The sequence below is a fragment of the Motacilla alba genome, chromosome 13 (assembly GCF_015832195.1).
Source record: "Motacilla alba alba isolate MOTALB_02 chromosome 13, Motacilla_alba_V1.0_pri, whole genome shotgun sequence".
Lineage (NCBI taxonomy): Eukaryota > Metazoa > Chordata > Aves > Passeriformes > Motacillidae > Motacilla > Motacilla alba.
The window spans coordinates 14,772,611-14,791,981 of NC_052028.1; the positions used below are offsets into that span (position 1 = coordinate 14,772,611).

Below are 19,371 nucleotides of genomic sequence, written 5' to 3' on the forward strand. Positions count from 1 at the left end.
CTGCCCCTGCCCAGGGAGGGGGGCAGCTGCTGTGCCACTTGTGGCTCCCAGAAGTGTGGGTGCGCTCGGCTTCTGGCCTCACATGGGTGATTCTGTGCCCATGGAGCTGCTGCGTGAGGTGAGAGGGTGCCCAGCGCGGGGGATGGCAGGGCTGGGGGTACTGCCAGCACCAGCTCCGGGCTCAGGGCGGGAGGAAAGGCTGGGTCAGCCCCCGAGGCTGGGTCAGCCCCCGTGCAGCAGCTGCGAGGTGGAAGAGGTGGGAGGTGAGTTCAGGCTGGTCCCTGCCACAGGCTCGGCCAGGGCTGTGCCACAGCTGCCCAAAGGCAGAGGGCAGGAGCCTGTTCCTGCCGTGACCTGGTTGGGGGTGGAAGGAATCTCAAAGCGCTCTGCTATGGGCAGGAACACGGCCTCAGCCTCTTCCCTGGCCCAGCATGGGAATGCTGGAGGGCTGGGATGGAGGAGAGGTGGAAGGTGTTCCACTGCTGTGGCTGGAGCCACCCAGGGAGCTCTGCTGTCCCGGGATAGCAGCCAGGAGCAATTTCCCATCTCTGTGCAAGCTGTGAGGGGTCGCTGGGTGAGAAGGAGGGGGCATGTGGTGCTGCTCAAAACCAGATCCTGCTGGGGCAAAGCAGCCCCTGCTGCCCCCCTCGGGCTCTCCTCCCAGCCTCTCTCCAGGCCCTTCCAGCCGTGGCAGCTCCTTCCCACCGCTGGCCCCCGCTCTTCCCCTCAAGCCCCCATGGAGACGAGCTGGGCCCGGCGTGTTGGTATACATCATACATTTATTAGTGAATATCCCTCTCAAAATCAGCCACAACATTAAAAAAAATAATGATTGCACTACTTGGTCAAGCAGAACTAGCAACTTTCATTTTAAAAAAAGTACAAATCTGTTAAAAATTTCAATCAGTATAATACACATATATATAATACAACATACTAGTTATGTTAAATGCTACAAAACCAATATGATTCCAATGGAATGGAAAAAAACAAACACTTTTAGAGCTTTAAGAACCTTTTTTTTCTATATATTAGCCTTTTTTCAAATACATACATGGGAAAAATGAGGTAACTGTAAAATGTGCAAGTAACAGAGCAAAAAAAATTATATATATATATTTATATATATATATATATATATAAAAACTTTCTAACACAGAACACACGTCCTAGCACCTTCCGGGGAGCCGCGGGGAACGCGGGGGTCCCACCGGAGGGCCCGGGGACTGGTATAATAGAACAGTAAACAGTCCACTATCCCACCACAGGAATTCATTGGTAAACAGTGGTATCTACAGCGCAGTCAGCAATCACAAACACCCTAAATAATTGTTTTTTAGTATTTTTTTTGTCGTTTTTTCTTTTTGTTATTTTTTTTTTAAATGATACTTTTAGCTGCTCATTGGAATAAATTCTGCAGCACACGAGCTGTGAGCTTTCGAGTCGCCGTCAAAGGACCGTAAGGCTTTCCTGGCTCCCTGGGCACCGCGAGGGCGGGAGGGGAGGAGGGGGCGTCTCCGGGGGCGCGAAGCCGGGGACTCCTTTGGTTATCTGTCACTGAGTGAGGGACGGGGAAGGGGCCGGGGTCCTGCCCAAGGGGCACCGAGCCCAGCGGTGCCGGCGCCCGTGCCGCGGCGGAGCGGGTGGCGCCGGGCCGGGGCCCTCGGCCTCGATGCTGGCCGCCGGAGAGGTGGGAAAGGGCGGCGAGGGGGAGCCGGCCCGTAGCCCCCCACAACCGCTCGCCGCCCCCCCGCGCCCGACCGGGCAGCGTCCGGGGCCGGCCCAGCGGTGGCTGGCACTGCCCTCCGGCCCTGGGCGCGGGGAACGCCACCGTGCCCACCCACGTGCCGGGCGCGGCCCCTCACCTCGCACCCGGCCGAGCCACCGCCGGGGCCAGCCCCGCGCCTGCCCCCCGCCCCGCGGGGAGCCGCCCCCTCCCACCCCGGTCCCTTGCACACGCCGCCGCCGCGGGCGCGGACCCCGCGGGGACGGCCCTGAAAGTCTCACGGTCCTGCTGTGGCGTTGCGGACATGTGCAGTACAGTGCATGGCAGTATCAGCTGAGCACAAAAACCCCTCTCCCCACCCCCCTCACCCCACAGCCGGCTAGACGTAGCCAAGACCACGTTCCAAGCTGGTCAGACATGCATGCATATTTGTGAACATTTACATAGGGCTGGCGTCCGCTCGGAAGCTCCCAGGCGTCAGCGACGCGCCGGGAGGGGAGGGCGGTGCTCTCACCACCACCCCTGCCACCGCCTCCCGTCACCCTCCTCGCTAATTAATCATGCAAAACAACGGCCACGCGGGATTGATGGAGCCGGGCGGCGGCGTGGCGGCTTCTCCCCCGGCGCCTGCAAGGGCAGCGGGGATACGGTGGCAAGGGGACCGCTCACAGCTTCCCCCGCACCAGCCGGGCCGAGGCCAGGGTAGCACTGAAAATACTCCACGAAGTTATGAATAAAACCCCCCCGCGCTGGGGGCCGCAGCCCAGCCGGCCCCTCGCTGCCCACGGCGGGGAAACCGCGCCGTCCAGCCAGCAGGACGGGGCACGGGGCTACCTTGATTTACGTCGTCGGGACACAGATACGAGCAGGAGCCAGGGGCCGGGCAGCACACCGGGGACACCGCGTGCCCAAAGCCCTAGGGACGGGGTCGGTGTCCCCTCCTCAAGCTTGGCTGCCTTGCGGGATGCCACACGGCCCGGCCCCGGGAGCTGCGCTGGCCAGGCACAGGGGAATGAACAGGGAGAGGGGGCCAGGGCTGCGCCAGCACCGTCCTCCCACTGGTGAAACACCCCAAGCAGCCACAGCCCTCTGGGGCTCCCCAGGGCAGCCGAGGCAGGAGAGAGGCCGTGCCAGGCTGCGCACAGGAGCGGGGACAGAGGCATTCCTGTGTTCCTGCCTTTCTGCCCCAGCCGCGCCGCGGGGTTGCTGGTGTCCCACCTTGGCCACGCTCTGCCAGCCACCTCCTCCGGCTGTCCCCGGGGCCGGGGTGCTGCCGGCATCAAACCCGCAGCGCTCCCTCCTCTCTCCTCCCCGCGTCCTCCGAGAGAAACGCCGAGGGGAGGAGCCGCCTGCGTGCCCCTAGGGCAAACGGCCAAGGAACCAAAAACATGACGGAAATTAAAAGGAAACGAGGGGGAAAAAAACTGTCGTAAAAAAAAAAAAAAAATAGTGACAAAGGGAAAAACCACTAATTCCCTAGGAGAGTACAAAGACCTGGAAAGTGATGGAGCAACAACAGCGTCTTTGGAGCGCAGAGGGCACGGCCACGCACCTCCCGCCTCCAGCACAACACGATTCGGGGCCCTGGGAGCGCAGCGGGCAGGCGTCCGGCTGAGTCCGTGCCCCGGCGGGGAGGAGGAGGGCTGGCCGGGAGCCCAGACTGCTCAATGCTCACCACATCCGAGGAGAGGCTTTGGGGAGGGGGGGTAAGCGCAGGGTCAGGCCCCAGCAGCGGGCAGCGGCCCCCGCCCCAGCCCGGCGTCCTTGTCCTCTAGCGAATTGTGCGGCACAGCGCCCGCCAGCCTCAGTCCGCCTCCCGCTGCACCTCCGACGCGTCCGCCCGGCAGATCGGGCACGTGCGGTTCGCCTGCAGGCAGCCAGAGACGGGGCAAGTGAGCAAGGCTGGAACCACGGCCCAGGAAAGGCTCATCCAGCCCTGCACAGTGCTCGACCCCAGCTCCCAGTGCATGCAGAGCACTGAGGCCACCCAAAAGGCAGCGCCCCATACCCAGAGCACCCCAAGAAGCCCCCCAGCTCCCCAGAGCAGGCACGAGGCAGTACCTTTAACCATTTGTCGACACACTTGGCATGGAACTCGTGGTTGCAGGGCAGGACGCGGAGAAGCTGCCGGGCCTCGAAGTCGCTGAAGCACACGACGCACCTGGGGGAAGCAGCCATCAGTACAGCCCTGCTGCCAGCCACGGCCCCCGATCCCCACCAGGCCCCCCATGTGCCCCCCGAGCTCACTCACAGGGTCTGCTCAGACTGGTGGCTCTCGGGGTTGAAGCGGTAGGACGGGAGGTGCTCGATGTCTGCTTTGGTGAGTCCCCGTGGCTTGGCCTCTCCCAGCCGCTCGGCCAAGTTCAGCAGTGCCTAGAGGGAGATGCAGAGGCCGGCTCAGCTCACCTCCTGCTCTGGCACAGCACCCCTCCAGGCTTCTCCCTCCCAGCAGAGCAATCAGCAAACCCCCCCAGCTCTCCCATCACTGTGAGGAAGCCAAGCAGACTCACCTCGTAATTCTCCATCTCCACATCATCCACGTCCAGGTCTAAGCTGATCGTGGGGCCCACGGCCGTTGGCGACACAGGAAGCATAGAACTGGGGGGGAAGGACAGGGCAGTCAGCATGGGGCCGCAAACCCCAACGTCCACCCTGGCACCCCCTGGGGGCAGAGCCCCCTGTGCCAACACAATGCCGCTGTGGCCCCCCATCCACAGTGCCACCCCTGCCCTAGACATCCTCGAATATCCCCAGCAGTACTCACAGGAAATAGGGCAGGAAGCTCGGATAGTACGGAGGAGGCGGCGGAGGGGGCGGCGGTGGGGGCAGCGCCTGTTGCAGCCGGTACCGCTGGGTGTTCAGCCGCCGGGGCATCATGTGGGGGTATGGCTGCAGGGAGAGATGGGGCACTCAGAGTCATGCCAGCCCCCACAGCGTCCCCAACCCCTCCCCAGGACGGGGACTCACCACGCCAAATGGCAGTTCTTGGTGCAGCGGGTCGTGGGGGAGGTAATGCAGCGGCATGGAGGGCGACAGCGTGGGAGCGTGGTGAGACGGAGGGTACGTGAAGCCTGCGATGGGGTGCTGCTCCCCTCGCAGGTCCACGTCATTGTCTATCCTCTGCAGAGGCTGTGGGGAAAGAGTTAGGCTGGGAGGAGCATCCCAAATTACACCTCCCCGACGCTATGAAGACAGAGGCACCCTGGGCACCCTGCCCACCACCCCCAGCTTAGACCCACAGGGACTGCAGAAGGACAAGACCCCAAGGTGCTGGGTGCATCACGTCCCCAGCCTGTCCCTCCACCCCAACTCACCATACGTGGATGCTGGGCTTGGAGAGGTACGAACTGCCCCAGGGGGGCCATGTGGGGCGGCTGGTGGGGGGGCACTGGTGGCGGGGGCGGGTGCAGGATGTAATGGTCGCTGGAGATGATGGGGGGGAATGTCTGGTAGGAGACGGGAAGTTGTTGCATGGCACATGCCTGAATCAGCTGCAGGGAGAGACAGAGAGAAAAACAAGGGTCAGGTACCCCTGCCCCCTCCCCAGAGCCTCCAAAAGACCCCGTGCTCCCAGAAACTTGCACTACAGTGGGTGTGGGTACCCACACGACCTCTGGGCACTCACGGCCCAGGCTGTCCCCAGGCGTCCCCCGCTGTGACTCACCGGGGGTGGGAGGCAGCAGAGCGGGTAGTGCTGTCCGCTGAACATCACTGAGCATGCTGGGAGCTGCTGGGTGCTGCACCCAGGGATGTGCTGGCCGGCGTGGATGGGGAAGCCTTGCGTCGTTACGGTGGTAACCGTGTAGGAGAGAGGGACAGGTCCCTGGTGCACCTAAGGACAAGGTGATAGCAGAGCGCTGGGCACTCAGCACTGGCACAAAACACCTGGCACTCCCATCCTGCTGGTGTGGCCAGAGGAACGGGCTGAGTGAGGGCTCAACTTGAGGGAGTTTTGAGCCCTTCTTTCCTCCACAAAGACAGGCTGACACAGCTTCCAACACATCACCAATCCATCACCATTGATTATGATGACAGTTGGCACATGGGGACTGTGGGACTGTGTCACTACAAGGGGACTGTGCCCAGCCCCTGGGAGCAGGGACCACCCTGGACATACCCAGAAGGCAGAGGGACCCCAAGATTTAAATCTTAGAGAATCAGAGCACCAGCAGGCTCAGGGCTGGGTGATCCCAGCAGCAAGTGGCCAGAGGGGACCCAAGGACGTGTCACCACTCCAGACAACAGCCCGAGGAACACCACAGGATGACATTTAGGAGTGGAGTGGGGGCTGCAGCACCTACCTGGTCATGCAGATCCACCATGAATGGGTTCTGGTGGGGTGGGTGAGCGGCTGGGTGAAGCATTCGTGGCGGCGTGCTGGGAAGAGCGTAGGCGCGGGGCTCATCTACAGGGATGTGCGGCTGCTGGGGGAAGGCAGGGTGCACCTGGGGCTCATCCTGGCCCAGCAGGGTTGCCAGAGGTCGATCGCGTCGTCCCCACTGACGCCTGGCAGAGGGGCTGTGGGGCCAGCGCAGGAGAGAAACAGAGCAGGAGTGACCCCCCAGGCCAGAGGGGCACCACAGCCCCAGGCAGGATGGCTACAGGAGGATCAGTGCCAGCCCAGTGCCCAGGGTGAGATGCTCAGGGCATTGTGCCAGGCCACATCGGGCTGGACAGCTCCAGAACCAGCTTCTCCGCTCACCCTGCAAGTGCCCTCTCCGTGTCCGCAGCACAAAAAGGACCCCTGCTCCCCGAGGACCCCTCATTTGGGCCAGGTGGATGTGCTTCCCTGTCAACGTCCCCCCAAGCCCCACTGGGAGCCGGTGCCTTGCCCTGGCAGGACCAGAGAACCGGCCCCACGACCCCACGTGCCACAGGGGACGGGGCTCCACACCACCCTGCAGCCCGTACCTTCGCCGGAGGTGGTCGGGGCTGCTGCAGGGTCCCCCCGAGAAACGGCGCTGGGCAAAAGGGGCAGAGGGCGGCCGCCTATTCACTGCCAGTTCCCATGGTCGCATTGGTGACGTCGGGAGGCGGATGGGCACACGGGACCTCAGGCTCCAGGCAGGGCAAGACAGCAGCACCTTGAACTCTGCAAGAGGGACAGCGGGTCATGGCACTGTCCCGCCACCACTCAGGCTGCTGCTCCATCCTCACAAGGATGGGGGTGCTGACAGCTGGAGCTCTTGCTGCTCCTCCACCTAGAGCTGCACCCACCCCATCTCCTGGGGCTGGATATGGCCCTGAGAGGGGCTAGGAAGAGCCTGTCCCCAACTCCCTTGTTACTGTTCCTCCACTTCATGGCCAGAGTCACCTCCCATGCACAACACAGAGAGAGAGACAGAAAGAGAGAGAGAAAGACTTATTTTTGGCACAGAGGAAAGAAAGTGATGAAGAGCCCTGTGGCTGTGGCAGCATCCCAGCCTGCTCACCGGCCAACAGGGAGCCTAAGCATGGCATGGGGAGTTTCCAGCAGGTCTCTGATGCTGCTCTGGAGGGTGCTCTTTGTTGCTGAGCTCCTGCACATTCTACTCTGGAGTGACACTGCTACCCCAGGAGCGGCGCAAGGGCTGGTGGTGGCAGCAGGGCTCATGGCCCTTCTGTCAACTCCCTGCTGCAAACAGGGTGCAGCCACAGATCCCCACAGAGCAGGGGACAAGCATGAGCTGTGCTGAAGCCAGGGAGGCAGCTCTGCTCCCACAGATACTCCCCAAGGCAGTGGGACAGTGGGAGCACTGCCCTGGCCCTGCCCCATCTCCCCTCCTGCACCCAGCCCGACTGGTGCTCCTGCACCAGAGGCCCTTCCCAGAACACAGCTCGACCCCTCAGCCCCAGCAAAGCCTGGCACTGCACAGAGGAGACATCTGCATTTGGGGCTGGGCTTCCCCAGGCTCTGCTTTCCCAGGTCCCAAAACGGCCTTCCTTGGCTCCGTGTGTATCCAAGATCCTCCCTGGGTACCCTTCCATTGCCCAGCTTCCTTCAGCTTCCACAGCATCAGGCCAGCACACGGCAGGAGCCATGGCTTGGCACCACAGCCCACACGCCCCTAAATCCAGCTCACTGCAGGCTGGTGAGGTGCCCCCCAACCTTCTTCAGCTCCACCTCCTCCTCAGGGCCCATGGCAAAGACACACCCGGGACAGGAAAGACACCCCGGGGACCTGGAGCCCGGGGAATGCTGCTCAGCAGGGGGATCTCATCCCAGCAGAGAGAAGCTGCAATGTCACTTCTGGGTGATGGGTATCAACAACCACTGGGACAAGTCCTGTGCCACACACACGTCTCTTCTTAACCTCACCTTCATCTTCCACACTACTGTGGAAGCTGAAAGCAAATTTCTCTCTTTGTTTTGGTTGGAAAAAGGAAGAAGAAAAGCAAAAGCCACAAGCTGAGCCCTCCCAGAACCTGTCTGTGATCGTCACCAGGGAAGGGGGATCGTCACCAGGGAAGGTGCCTGACCAGGAGATTCCTTCCACAGGGAGTTTATTCTGCCCACCTTGAAGCTCTGCCCGGCTGCAATATGCCCTTGAGTGGGCTGGGAGCCAGAATGCAGCAATAACTGAGGTTCAGCCCCACTCTGGAGAAGCCTCCCTGAGGTGTTACTGCTTCCAGTTCCACATCCTCACCCTCGGAGCACATGTGGTGCCAAGGCCCTGTGTGATCCAGCAGGCACCTTCCAGACCAGGCACCACCAGCAATGGGCTTGGGGATGGGCAGCACGTCCACAGAGGAACACTGAAGCCATACAGGGGCTCACCTGTTCCTGGGACACCCAGAGCAGAGGGCTGCCTGCACTCCTGGAACCCCAGGACGGCATCCCCGACTTGCGGGACGGCGCTGGCCCGGCCCTCGTCCTGCCTCGTCCTGCCACAAGCAGCACCCGTAAGGTACCCACCCTCCTGTCCCAAGCGGGCACACCCGGCTCCCTCCGCACCCGTGGCTGGAAGCCAGCGGCCACGCCGAGCAGGGTGACCGTGACCCCGCGGAGGGCACCGCAGCTCCGAAACGAAGGGGATCGCGGTCCCGCAGCCCCTCGGAGGGGCGGAGGGAGGCGGCTCCCGAGCCCCGCCGAGAACAAAGTTAGCAGCGCGCCAGCGCTCACGCCCGGTGCCATCTGCTCGGGCAGAGCCGGGCTCCGGGGCTGCCGGGGGAGCCGCCCGCCCTGGGGGTCCTGCCACCCCGCTGCCACCCACCGCCGGCTCCGACCCGGCACCCCGAGCTCCCCCGTAGCCCCCTCCCCGCCGTTCCCGGGCGGGCGCCGGCAGCTCCCCCGGGAGCGGGGTCACCGCTGGCCCCGCCGCACCGGCAGCCCCTTCGGAAGGCCGACCCCGACTCCCACCCCCACCCCCAGATCCGACCCGAACCCGACCCGAACCCGACCTTCGGTGTCCGGGACGGCGGCGCACGGCGGGGCGAGCAGCACATCCCGGAGCGCACCGACGGAGCGCCCCACCGTGCAGCACCCCGGGGAGGAACCGCGGCCACCGGCAGCCGGGAGCGCACCCCAGCCCGCGCCCCCCGCCGCGGAGCCCCGCCGATGCCGGTGCGAATCTGTGGCTTTAAGAGCGGCCGCTCCGGGGCCATGTGCTCGGCGCCAAACAAAAGCAATAACAAAGGCGGCCGCCGGACCCCGCCGCCGCCGCCCGGGGCAGGTGCCGTCGGGGGTCCGGGGGGCGGCCCCCGCCCCCGCCCCGCTCCCGCCCCCCCCGGCCCGCACGTACCTGCACCGATGGCCTGGGCCGCCGCTCCGGTGCCGCTGCGGCGCCCCCGCCCCCTCCCTCCCGCCGCTCTTTGTTCGCCGACGCCGGGCCCGGGCCTGCCCCCCCCCGCCGGCCCGCCGGCGGCCCTCCCCTCCCTCCCTCCCGCCCGCCTCCCGCCGGGCCGGCCCCCTCCCCGCCGCCGCTGTTTCCGGTGCCTCTTTGTTTTCCGCGGCGCGGGGCGGCCGCGGCGGGCCGGGGCGCGCGGGGGGTGCGTGTCCCTTTAAGAAGCAGCGGGGCGCACCGGGCCGAGTCGCAGCGCGCGGGGGCACCGGGGGCGCGCGCGGCTGGCGCGGGGGGGGACAGAGGGGGGCGGCCGGGGGCACCGGGGGGGGGGGGGGGGGGGCGGCGCGGCGCGCGCGCGTCCCACGTGACCAGGCGTGTCACGGTCCGCAGCCATCTTGGAGCGCGGGGCCGCCACGCGGGGCAGCGACCCCCGTCCGGAGCCACCGGGGCGGGCCCACAGCCGAGGGCACCGGGCACCCACCGCCCTTCCTAAGCGGCCCGGTGCCGCTACTCGCCCCGCCGGGACAGGCCTTAAGGCTGGTGGCACGGTACCTGCGGCCGTGCCCCCGCATCACAGCGCGGGCCCGTGCTCACCGGGCTGGCAGCTCCGTGTTCCCGGAAGCCGCCGTGCCTCTGTGCTGGTGGGCAGAAAAGCCCGGGGGCGGGGAAGCAGAGGCTCGGCTCCCCTCCACCTTCCACACTCGGACGGGAGCATGGAGGAGCTACTCCCGTTCCGCTTAGGACATCGAACCCTTTGCCCGCACCGACGGCTCTCCCAGGGCATCTGTGGCCAGTTCAAACTTTTATGCACCAGCAAAGCCCCTTTTGCTTCAGAAAAGCCTCATATTCTCTCACATTAATTAAGCAAGAAGCAGGAACTACTCGGACCATCTGCACACCTCCAGCTCACCTGAGCGAGTCACCCGGCTGGTGGCTAACGCCGAGAGCTGCACGCCGAGAGGCCGAGCCAGCGGCTCCCCGGGAGCTGCACGCCGACAGGCCGAGCCAGCGGCTCCCCGGGAGCTGCACGCCGACAGGCCGAGCCAGCGGCTCCCCGGGAGCTGCACGCCGACAGGCCGAGCCAGCGGCTCCCCGTGTGCCCCAGCAGCACCGCTCAGGCACCAGTCAAATCCCCGTGCTCGGACAGTGCATCGCAGCAGCTTCACTGAGCGCCAGATGCTGCATCCGAGCCAAATTTCCCCCGGTTACAACGCACACTTAGAAATTCCCAGGTAGGCGAGCGAGCCAGCCGGCAGCCCTGATGTAATGCCTATAAACCAGCCCTCCCCTGACAGCTGGGCTTTAAAGTGCTAACAACCAAAAGGGAGCTAATTAATTTGTAGCATCACCCCTTTCAAAGAAAACCTCAGATTGACGATTTAACAATTCAGTAGCTCGTTGCAGTCGGATTCAGCTTTGCTCGATTCCAGCCCTGTGCCCAGGTCCCTTCAGGCCCTTCCCAAGGCTCTCACCTCTTCACCCCAAATCCAGACGTGCAGGAGGAACTACACCAGGCCCAAGGCTCCTCTGGGACACAGAGCACTCTGGGGCAAGATCCCTCTACCATGACTGTCAGTAGCACCACGGCCAACTGCTTCTGTCCCCTTGGTAGGGGACACACAGGACAGGAAGGCAGCCCAGCAGGGCAGACCTATGATGGTGTCAGAGCCACGCACTCGGGCAAGAACTCCAGCAGGAAGAGCCAAAGGATTGAATCAGCCCAAACCTGAACAACCACCCTCCAGGTCTGTTCCACTACAGCCTCTTTGCTTCAGGAGCTGGGGACTACAGGGAAGAGAAGGAAAACAGCACTGTGTCCTTTGACCTTGCCATTGTTTGTGGGCAGAGGCAGCACTGCACCTTCACAAGACCGGCAGGACACTTGTCTGACCCTGGGCAGAGCAGCGGCAGCAGGCAGAGGCCACAGACGGTGCAGACACTCCCTCCATACCCGCTCCAGCATCGCCAGCTTCCCCGCGGGCAGCAGCTATTGATGTCCTCAGGACGGCATCAGGAGAAGGCATCGATGGAACACGGCTCACACGCTGCTCACGCTCCCTGCCCAGCCAGGCTGGATCGTTCCCCTGGCACAGGCACACTGCACACAGCTGTGCCCAGCGAGGATGGGCACCACACATCCAGCCACAGGATCAGACTGTGCGGAAACAGCTCTGCCCACACTGGCTCAGGGATACAGCCATGCACACAGACTCCAACATCACACTGCCCCAAGCACAGAGCTCTGCCTGAAAAGCCATGGGAGGGGGCCAAAGGATGCTAGAGCTAGGCTGGTAAGGCTGGTCAATGCTTCTGGGCCAGGACAAGGGATCCCAGTGCGGCCACAGAGACCTGTGACACCCCTGGTGAGTGGGACAGCCCGTAAGCTTTAGACAGCTCTCTACGTGCAGGAGCTGCTCAGGCTGGACCTGGATGCTCTACAGCCGACAGGTGGCCCATCCTTTCCTCCAGGATAGCCAGGGGCCAGCAGGACGAAGTCTCCCTGAGCCCAGGCTCTTTAAGAGACCATCTGCTGCCACAGACATGCCACCTCCCTCGCCCCATATATAGGTCAGGTCTGACACAGGATTAGCCAGGGTGATCCAGTGGTGAGAGCACATCTCCCACTGGAGGCTTGGTCTGCCCTGTGCTCTTCCCAACACTCAGCGTGCCAATGCTTCATCTCCACATTCTCCTGGGCCTCTCACACAAGTCCAGGGAGAGAACAGAGGTCCCAGATCCTACTCTTTTTTTCCCCCAGGGCCTAGAAAAAAAGCGTGAAGAAACTGTCACCAAGAACACAGAAGCTCTCAGACTGCATGGAGGGAGGAGCAGTAGGAGTGTCCCTACCCTGTTCATGGCCCAACAAAGCACCAGAGGACATGGGACACCCCAACATCAGCAGGGTGAAGCGCTTCTCCACTATGGAGATGGGGGAGCAAGGAGCTCCCTCCCTGCTCCACACGCCCGGTGGAGCTGAGTTCACTGGCAGTGGAGGCAGGACGCCTCTGCCATGATCACACACCACCCACTGCCACCCCCGGGCTGACAGCACTCCCATCAAACGCCTCCAGCCACACACACGTGGAGGATGCTGACATGAGGAGCGAGTAGCTGCACAGGCAGCGGAACTGATAACGCCCAGTTTCCTGTCGATCTCTCCCACGTGGATTCTCTGATGTCTAATAGCATGGCTGAGCTGCACTGCAGAGGGAGAACTAGCAGCACCTTCCTCCCCGTGAGCCAGAGCCTGTAGCAAGCCAAGACCTCAGAGGCAGCATGCACACCTGACACCTACCCCAACTGACACCATCCAGCAAGTTCAAAGCAGAGTGAACACAGATAAACAGTAAGCTTGCAACAAGCCTTCATTTCCTTAGAACAGGGCAAATAATCTGCAGAGATCTCCACCTTCCTTAGTTTGCCCTAGAAACACCAGCACAACCTGAATAGCATGACCAGAAGGCTGCAGGTGCAGCAACCGAGTCCAGCTTGGCCACCTCTGTAGCTCAGCAGCATCAAGGAATGGGTTGTGTCCTCCTCTCTCTTGGGTGGCCTCTTCTCCCCTGAACAGAAGCATGCTGAATTACACACACCTCTGTCTGCCCAGGCATCTTGCAGCAGCCACTTCCACAGCTCAGTTGCAGATGGGTGGGAGGAAAAGAGCGAATGCCACCATGTCCATCCCCAGCCTGCTGCCTGGGTAGCCTCCCTGGTCCTTCCTTTCTTTCCTACACCAAGACACTGCTCTTCAGGACTCCATACTCCTCTGCCCGTCACTTTTAGTTCTCATTTCAGACAGCCCTTTCCTAAACCAGACCAAATCTCTCCTGAGACAGAGCCAGCACAGGGAGGAGGGATCACCCCTCTTTCCCTTCCCCACACAGCATCCCTGGAGTCCCCAGCTCATCTGCCACCTCTCCACAAGCATCTCTCTGAGTCCAGCCTGCTGTCTACATGCTGTGGACAGTGTTAAAGCATCTGCCAAGTGAGTGGCCGAGGGCAGGAGGGGCCAAGCTCCAGACACCTTCCCCACTGCTCTCCACTGCGCTCGGTCAGAGCAGCTCCTGCAAAGGGATACAGGCAGAGCCAGGAGCTGGTGGATGGCGAAGAGCAGTTTCATTACCACTCAGCAAAACGAAGTGTCTCTTGAAAGCACTAGTGACAGTCAGGAAGTTGGGCTGGGTGATTTGTTTTGCATTTTAAGAAGCCTGCAGGGACACCGACAACCTGCAACGATCATTTTCAGAAAGGAGCTCAGAGAAACTCATGATTTTCAGCAACCATTTACCCTCCTTTGTCCTTGATTAAAAATTTGCCAAGAGGCTGCTTATAAGATGCACCGAAACAGGGAGTGACCACTACCCTAAGTGCAAAGGAGGTTTGCTGCAATACGTCCCCGTACATCACTCAGAGAACCCCACACCAGTGCCTGAGGTTGGTTTTAAGAGCAAAAACATGACTTTCAAGCTGACAGCCCCCGCGCACAAAGCACAACTGCGGTGACAAGAGAGCAGCCTGGGGCACAGGAGCTGCCTGACCTCTGCTACAGCTCTCAACGGCGGATTTTTATTGTTCACCACTTTCCCAAAGCACAGGCATGGAGAGAAAACCAACTAAGACACTTGTCTCAAAATGCAAATACAGCTAGGGAGCCCCACCAGCACAGCAGGGAAAAGACAACCTGCCAGAGGGGACCGCACCTCAGCACTGCCAGGCTTGGGGGAAGAAGGACCAGAACGTGGGCCCTCCCTCCCCAGGGGCAACAGCGAGAGATGCCGGAGGCCTGGGTCACAAGACACAGGCTCACCCGAGAGAAAGCAGCTCCTAACACACTGCAGGCCTCTGCTCTTCGTGGTTGAGCTAAAAACCTTCATCCTGCTTTCCAAGGTAGCCAAGGAAGACCCAGAACTACGGCTCTGAAGCCAGGGAGAGCAGATCTCCAGGGACCAGCCTGCAGCTAGAAAATAATATTCCCAAGGCCTGCAACGAGTGCTGTTTGTTGGGGACACTGCTCAACCTCACCCTCTGCCACGCACAGAGCAAAGTGTGGAGCCCTCCCAAACCACCCCACTGCAGAAAACCCAGACATGCCACACTGGACATGGAACCCATGGTCTGCTCGTGCCCTCCAGGAAACAGCTCCTGCCCTGAAATGCTGAGGACTTGCAGGTGCAAGGGTGGAGGAAAGGATAAAGCACCATGGTGCAGCTCTGCTGCGCAGAGTCAGCAGGCTGGCTTCTCCTAACACCCTTGTGAGCGACAGCACAGCACACTGCTCCCCTCTGGAACTGACCTGTCTCAGGGAGCCACGCAACATCCTCATGCAGCTTCATGACCGCAGGGCTCAGGGCTTGGCTCTCCCAAGTTCCTGCATCAATGTCGGAGAGGGCTCTGGGAGAGCTCCCCAGCCCCAGCAGCTCTTCCTTGGATGTTTAGCAGCCTCTGGACACATCAGACTGGCACGCTACAGGCTGTGCCTGCAAGGTGGGTACACGAACCCCTTGGCCAATTAATTACCCACACACAGCAGGTGACAAACCACGCTTCTCCAGACTGGTCCAAGCAGGGAGCCAAGGGATCGTGGGAAAATGTTATGCCCCAGCTCCTCAATAAAGAGGTGAAAGCCCCAAAAGCATCCAGAAGCCAGGCTTTTCTGCCGAAAACCAGCGCCAAACCAGCGCCGTGCCGCCTGCCACCACCACCTCCCGAGCCGTGCCCCGAGGCTGGCCTCACGTGACAGTGGAGTGGATGCACACAGGAGGAGTGGCTGTAGTGACAGCGGTACAGCCTGTGTCCAACACACAGCTGAGCCCAGCAAATCCCAGCGCTCTGCAGCTCTCCTTTACAAACTCCACACACTGCGCAGGTACCCGAGCGTCAGTGAGAGCTCAGTGCCCATGGCCCCAGGAAAATGACACCAAAAGGGAGACAACCCAGTGAGCACAGGGCTCCCGAACTCTCTGCTATCCACTGGCACAAGGACCGGCCCCCAGCAAACCCCAGGGACCAAGGACAGCTGTTCTTACACCAGCCCCAATTGCCCAGGACCAGCCCCTCTGCTATTTCAGCACACGTACTCCCAGCAGGAAGCAGGGACACCCAGCAGGATAAGCAGGACTTCACCCTGTCTAACTCTGCTCCAAGTGACTTTACATCATTCCCTACTCTACCCTGGGTGGCAGGACTTGGGCAGTTCTGCAGACAACCTGGGAGAAAAGTGCTGCAAGATGAAGCCCAGCCCTTACCTGCCAGCTGTTATTTCATTCCTCTAACAGGTCCATCAACCAAGGATAATTAAATCTCTCCTAAACTCTCTTCCATTTAAAATAAAAATCTATAGTCCCTATTTCATTAGCTGGCTCTAGGTTTTACAGCTTGATCAATTCCCCTCACAGGGCCCTGGTCCTGGACAGGCAGATGCGAACACGCAGCTCCCGTGGTGTGGATCAATGGGATTCACAAAGTCTCCGACCCCATTCCTTGTTCCTCACTCACCAAAGGGAGTCACGCAGCGCAGCAGGTAGGGACAGCGTGTTTCACTGCTCAGGGGAACACCACTGCCACGCGTGCCTTCAGAGGTTGGAATGTGCACCTGGCAAGAGCAGAGGCAGCAGCGACACTCCCTCTCCAGGCAAGGGCCCCAAGAAGGCAGCCGTGACCCTAAAGGCGAAGCAGCCCAGCATGCCAGCAGGGTGACATCTCCCTGTTTGCTCCCCAGTGAAGAGGGACAAGGCTCAGCTCCCACAGCTGACAGCTGGAGTCAGAGCCCACCACAAGCACCAGCTGGGAACCAAGAGCAGCCGCCACCTCTGTGACCTCCCTGCACACAAAGCGGAAGAGGCTCGTCACTGAGACCCAGGCACACGGGCTCAGCATTTCCTGCCCTTCCCAGCCCTCCGCTGCTGCCCTGCCACACAACACCTTCCCCCTGCCAGGCCAGGAGGCTCCAGATGGCTCTTGCCACCCCTGCAAGCTTCTCCCTCCACTGCAGCTGGAGCTTCCAAAGCCTGGCAGCAGATGGAGGGACCACAGCAGCAGCCAGAGCTGCACCGAGAGCATCCAGGCAGAGCCCACGGAGTGGACATCAAAGTGCTGGGCAGCCCTCGGCCAGCACCCAGGTGCTCCCCAGCACCTATCACATCATTTCCCTCTGTTCCAGGTGCATTTCCCTTCCTCCCTCCATCCTTTGCTCAGCCAGAAAGCAGCACGTTGCCACAGCCTGAGTCCTGTCAGTGCCAGGACACACCACGGTGGCAGCCACAGAGGGAAGGTCCGTCAGCCCCAGCTCTGGTGAGCTCTGCCCTGGCCACACAATGCCAGTGATGGACAGACCACACCACCAGGGCCCAGATCCTGATCTGTCCTCAAACCAGCTGGTACTCACCAGGAGACATCAGGAAAGATTTCTGTCCACCACTTGGAGAGTGCCTAGCTCCAAGCAAGGCTAGGGGAACAAAGCTTTGCAATCCCACCAGGACTCCTTGCACAGCTGCGTGCAGGGAGGTGGCACTGGAGCCTCCCAAACACACACAGGTGCCTCCTGCCTCAGCTCCCATGCCAACACCTGCCCTGTCTCCACTGGCACTGTGTCCCAGTGCGGGGGGGATGGAGGGGCCTCATTTCACCTGCTAAACCTAACCCAGTGCTCGAGGGGTGTGACACCACCCGGCCAGCCCCAGAGCAGACACCCAAAGGTGACAAACAAAGGCGCCCAGCAGGCACTCCGCATTAGCAGTATTTTTAGACACCACTATGGAGCCGGCCTTATTATTTTCATTGCAACGTGCATAATTACCCACCATGCACCGCAGTGACATCAGACGCAGCCGGCTCTCCTCCGACAGCTGCTCCTCCTCCCGGGGCTCCTGCCTGGCCCCGGGGAGCCACCTGCCCCGCCGGGCTCTGCCCTGCGCATCTCCCCGGAGCACCAGACCCCACTCGAGGGGTGCCTCGAGGTCCTGGGCCTTCAGAGCCGACATGGGCGCAGGTGATAGAGGGACAGGGCAAGGCACTGGCACAGGACAGCCAGAAGGCAGCACAGGGATGATGTCTGGAGCTGCAGGCGCACACAGCCAACTGTGCTGGAGCACGGGGCCGGTGCAGAGCTGGTGGACAAGGTACCGGCACAAAACTGAGCCACGCTCCTGAGAAGAGGGGTTGTCCCCAGACGGAGAAACAGCACCTGCCTAGCCACAGAGCTCAACTCCTGCCCGGGAGAGCAAACCCTGGAGCGCATCCCAGCTGCCCACAACGCGGTCCCACACGTCCTCCGTGGGACAGGGCTGCCACGGGCCCACACACAGCCCACGGTGCCAGCACGGATCCTGCCGGGCCGGCAGCACGGCTTGTGCCGCTGCCACCACCCCGGGCGCCACTACCCCCACCCCGTCACCTCGGACTCATTTGTTTCCTACCTCCTCCCCAGGGACAACTTTCCGAAGAGTTTCACCACTTCCCCTGCCGTCCCCTATCCCACACCGGAGCTTGCCCCGAGCTGGCACAGTTTACCGGGTCCGGGGAAACGGCGGACGGGACACCGCGAGGTGCCCAGCGGGACGAGGACACAGCCCGTCAGAAGCCCCCAACTGAAGCCAGACAACCAGTCTCAGCAGGAGCCCCCGGCTCCCGCCCGGCCGGGGTCGCGGGACACCCCACGAAGGGGCTCCGGCCGGGGCAGCTCGGACACCCCCAGGGGCAGCGGCGCTCCGGCTCCCTCCCCGCTGCCCCTCCTGTCCCCGCGGGGCTCCCCCAGCTGCGGGGGCTCCTCCCACCGCCCTGCGGCTGCACCGGGCCTGGCTGCGCTTCACGGCCGCTTCCCCGAACCCCAATGCCCCGGCAGCCGCCACCCCCCGCCCGCGCCGGCCATCCGCCCCCTCCGCGCACCGGGCCCGGCCCGGCCGCCCCCGCCGCACCGGGCCGCGCTCGCTCCTCCGCCCGCCGCACCGGGCCGCGCAGCCCTGCATCCGCCCCATCGCTCTGGGCCCTGCCCGCCGCCCTGCCCGTCCCGCTGCCCCGGGGCTGCCCTTCCCCCTTCCCCCAGCCCCGGGCCCTGCCCGCCGCCTCCCCCTGGTGCCCCGGCCCTGCCCCGCGCAGCCCGGGCCTGCGGCCGCCGCCGCGCCCCGTACCTTCGGGAGGCGCGCCCCCGGCGCTCGGTGCCGTGCCCCGGCGCTGCCCGCCCCTCAGCCCGCTCGCATGGCGCGGCGGCGGGGCCCGCCGGGCTCCGTGTCCGTCCCGGTGCCGGTGCCAGTCCCGGTGCCGCTCCCGCTCCGGCCTCAGCCCCGCCTCATGGCGCCCCCGCGCCCGCCGTGCCGATGGAACCGGCCGCGCCGCGCTGCCCCCCCCCTCCCCGCGCAGCGCCGCCTCCCCCCCCCGCGCCGCGCCGATGGGCGCGCCCGCCGCCTCCTGCCGTAATGAGCCCAAGAGCGGCGCCGCTGAAATCCCCGGCCGTAATGCTCCAAGTGGCAGCGCACCACGGCACCGCACTGAGCTGGGGACCGGCACAGAAATCTGGGAATCACAGAACCAGTTAGGGTGGGGAAGATCGCTGCGATCATGCAGCCCAAGCTGTGACCCAACACCACCATGTCAACTAGACCATGGCGCTAAGTGCCTCATCCAGTCTTTCCTTAAACGTCTCCAGGGACAGTAACTCCATCACCTCCCTGCGCAGCCCATTCCAGTGCCTGGCAAACCGTTCCGTGAAGAAATTCTTCCTGATGTCCAACCTAAACCTTCACTGGCTGCCAGGTGGAAGAGGTCGACTCCCACCTGGCTACAACTTCTTTTCAGGAAGTTGCGGATGTCTCAGGACAGCCCTGGGAGGTGTGGAAGTGCCCCAGGACCGTTTGCAGAACGGGACAGTTTGCAGAACCGTGTCCAGCA

General features: G+C 62.6%; 1 protein-coding gene across 8 annotated transcripts; it reads right to left on the reverse strand.

The window, feature by feature from the left end:
• Nucleotides 1-759: 759 nt before the first annotated feature.
• On the reverse strand, nucleotides 760-18,786 carry RNF44 (ring finger protein 44). 8 transcript variants are annotated; one of them, XM_038149732.1, is made up of 11 exons: nucleotides 18,615-18,786; nucleotides 6,638-6,818; nucleotides 6,028-6,244; nucleotides 5,391-5,558; nucleotides 5,041-5,217; nucleotides 4,694-4,855; nucleotides 4,491-4,615; nucleotides 4,237-4,324; nucleotides 3,978-4,099; nucleotides 3,788-3,887; nucleotides 760-3,593 (listed from the first exon to the last, which is right to left on the reverse strand). In XM_038149732.1, the coding sequence occupies exons 2-11, from the start codon at nucleotides 6,742-6,744 to the stop codon at nucleotides 3,531-3,533; spliced, it is 1,329 nt and encodes a 442-aa protein (XP_038005660.1). In that variant the 5' UTR covers nucleotides 6,745-6,818; nucleotides 18,615-18,786; the 3' UTR covers nucleotides 760-3,530. The 8 variants fall into 8 exon arrangements, with proteins under 8 accessions (XP_038005660.1, XP_038005653.1, XP_038005659.1 ...); XM_038149725.1 differs by lacking the exon at nucleotides 18,615-18,786 and adding an exon at nucleotides 14,783-17,628; XM_038149731.1 differs by lacking the exon at nucleotides 18,615-18,786 and adding an exon at nucleotides 9,448-9,573.
• Between the last annotated feature and the right edge of the window lie 585 nt (nucleotides 18,787-19,371).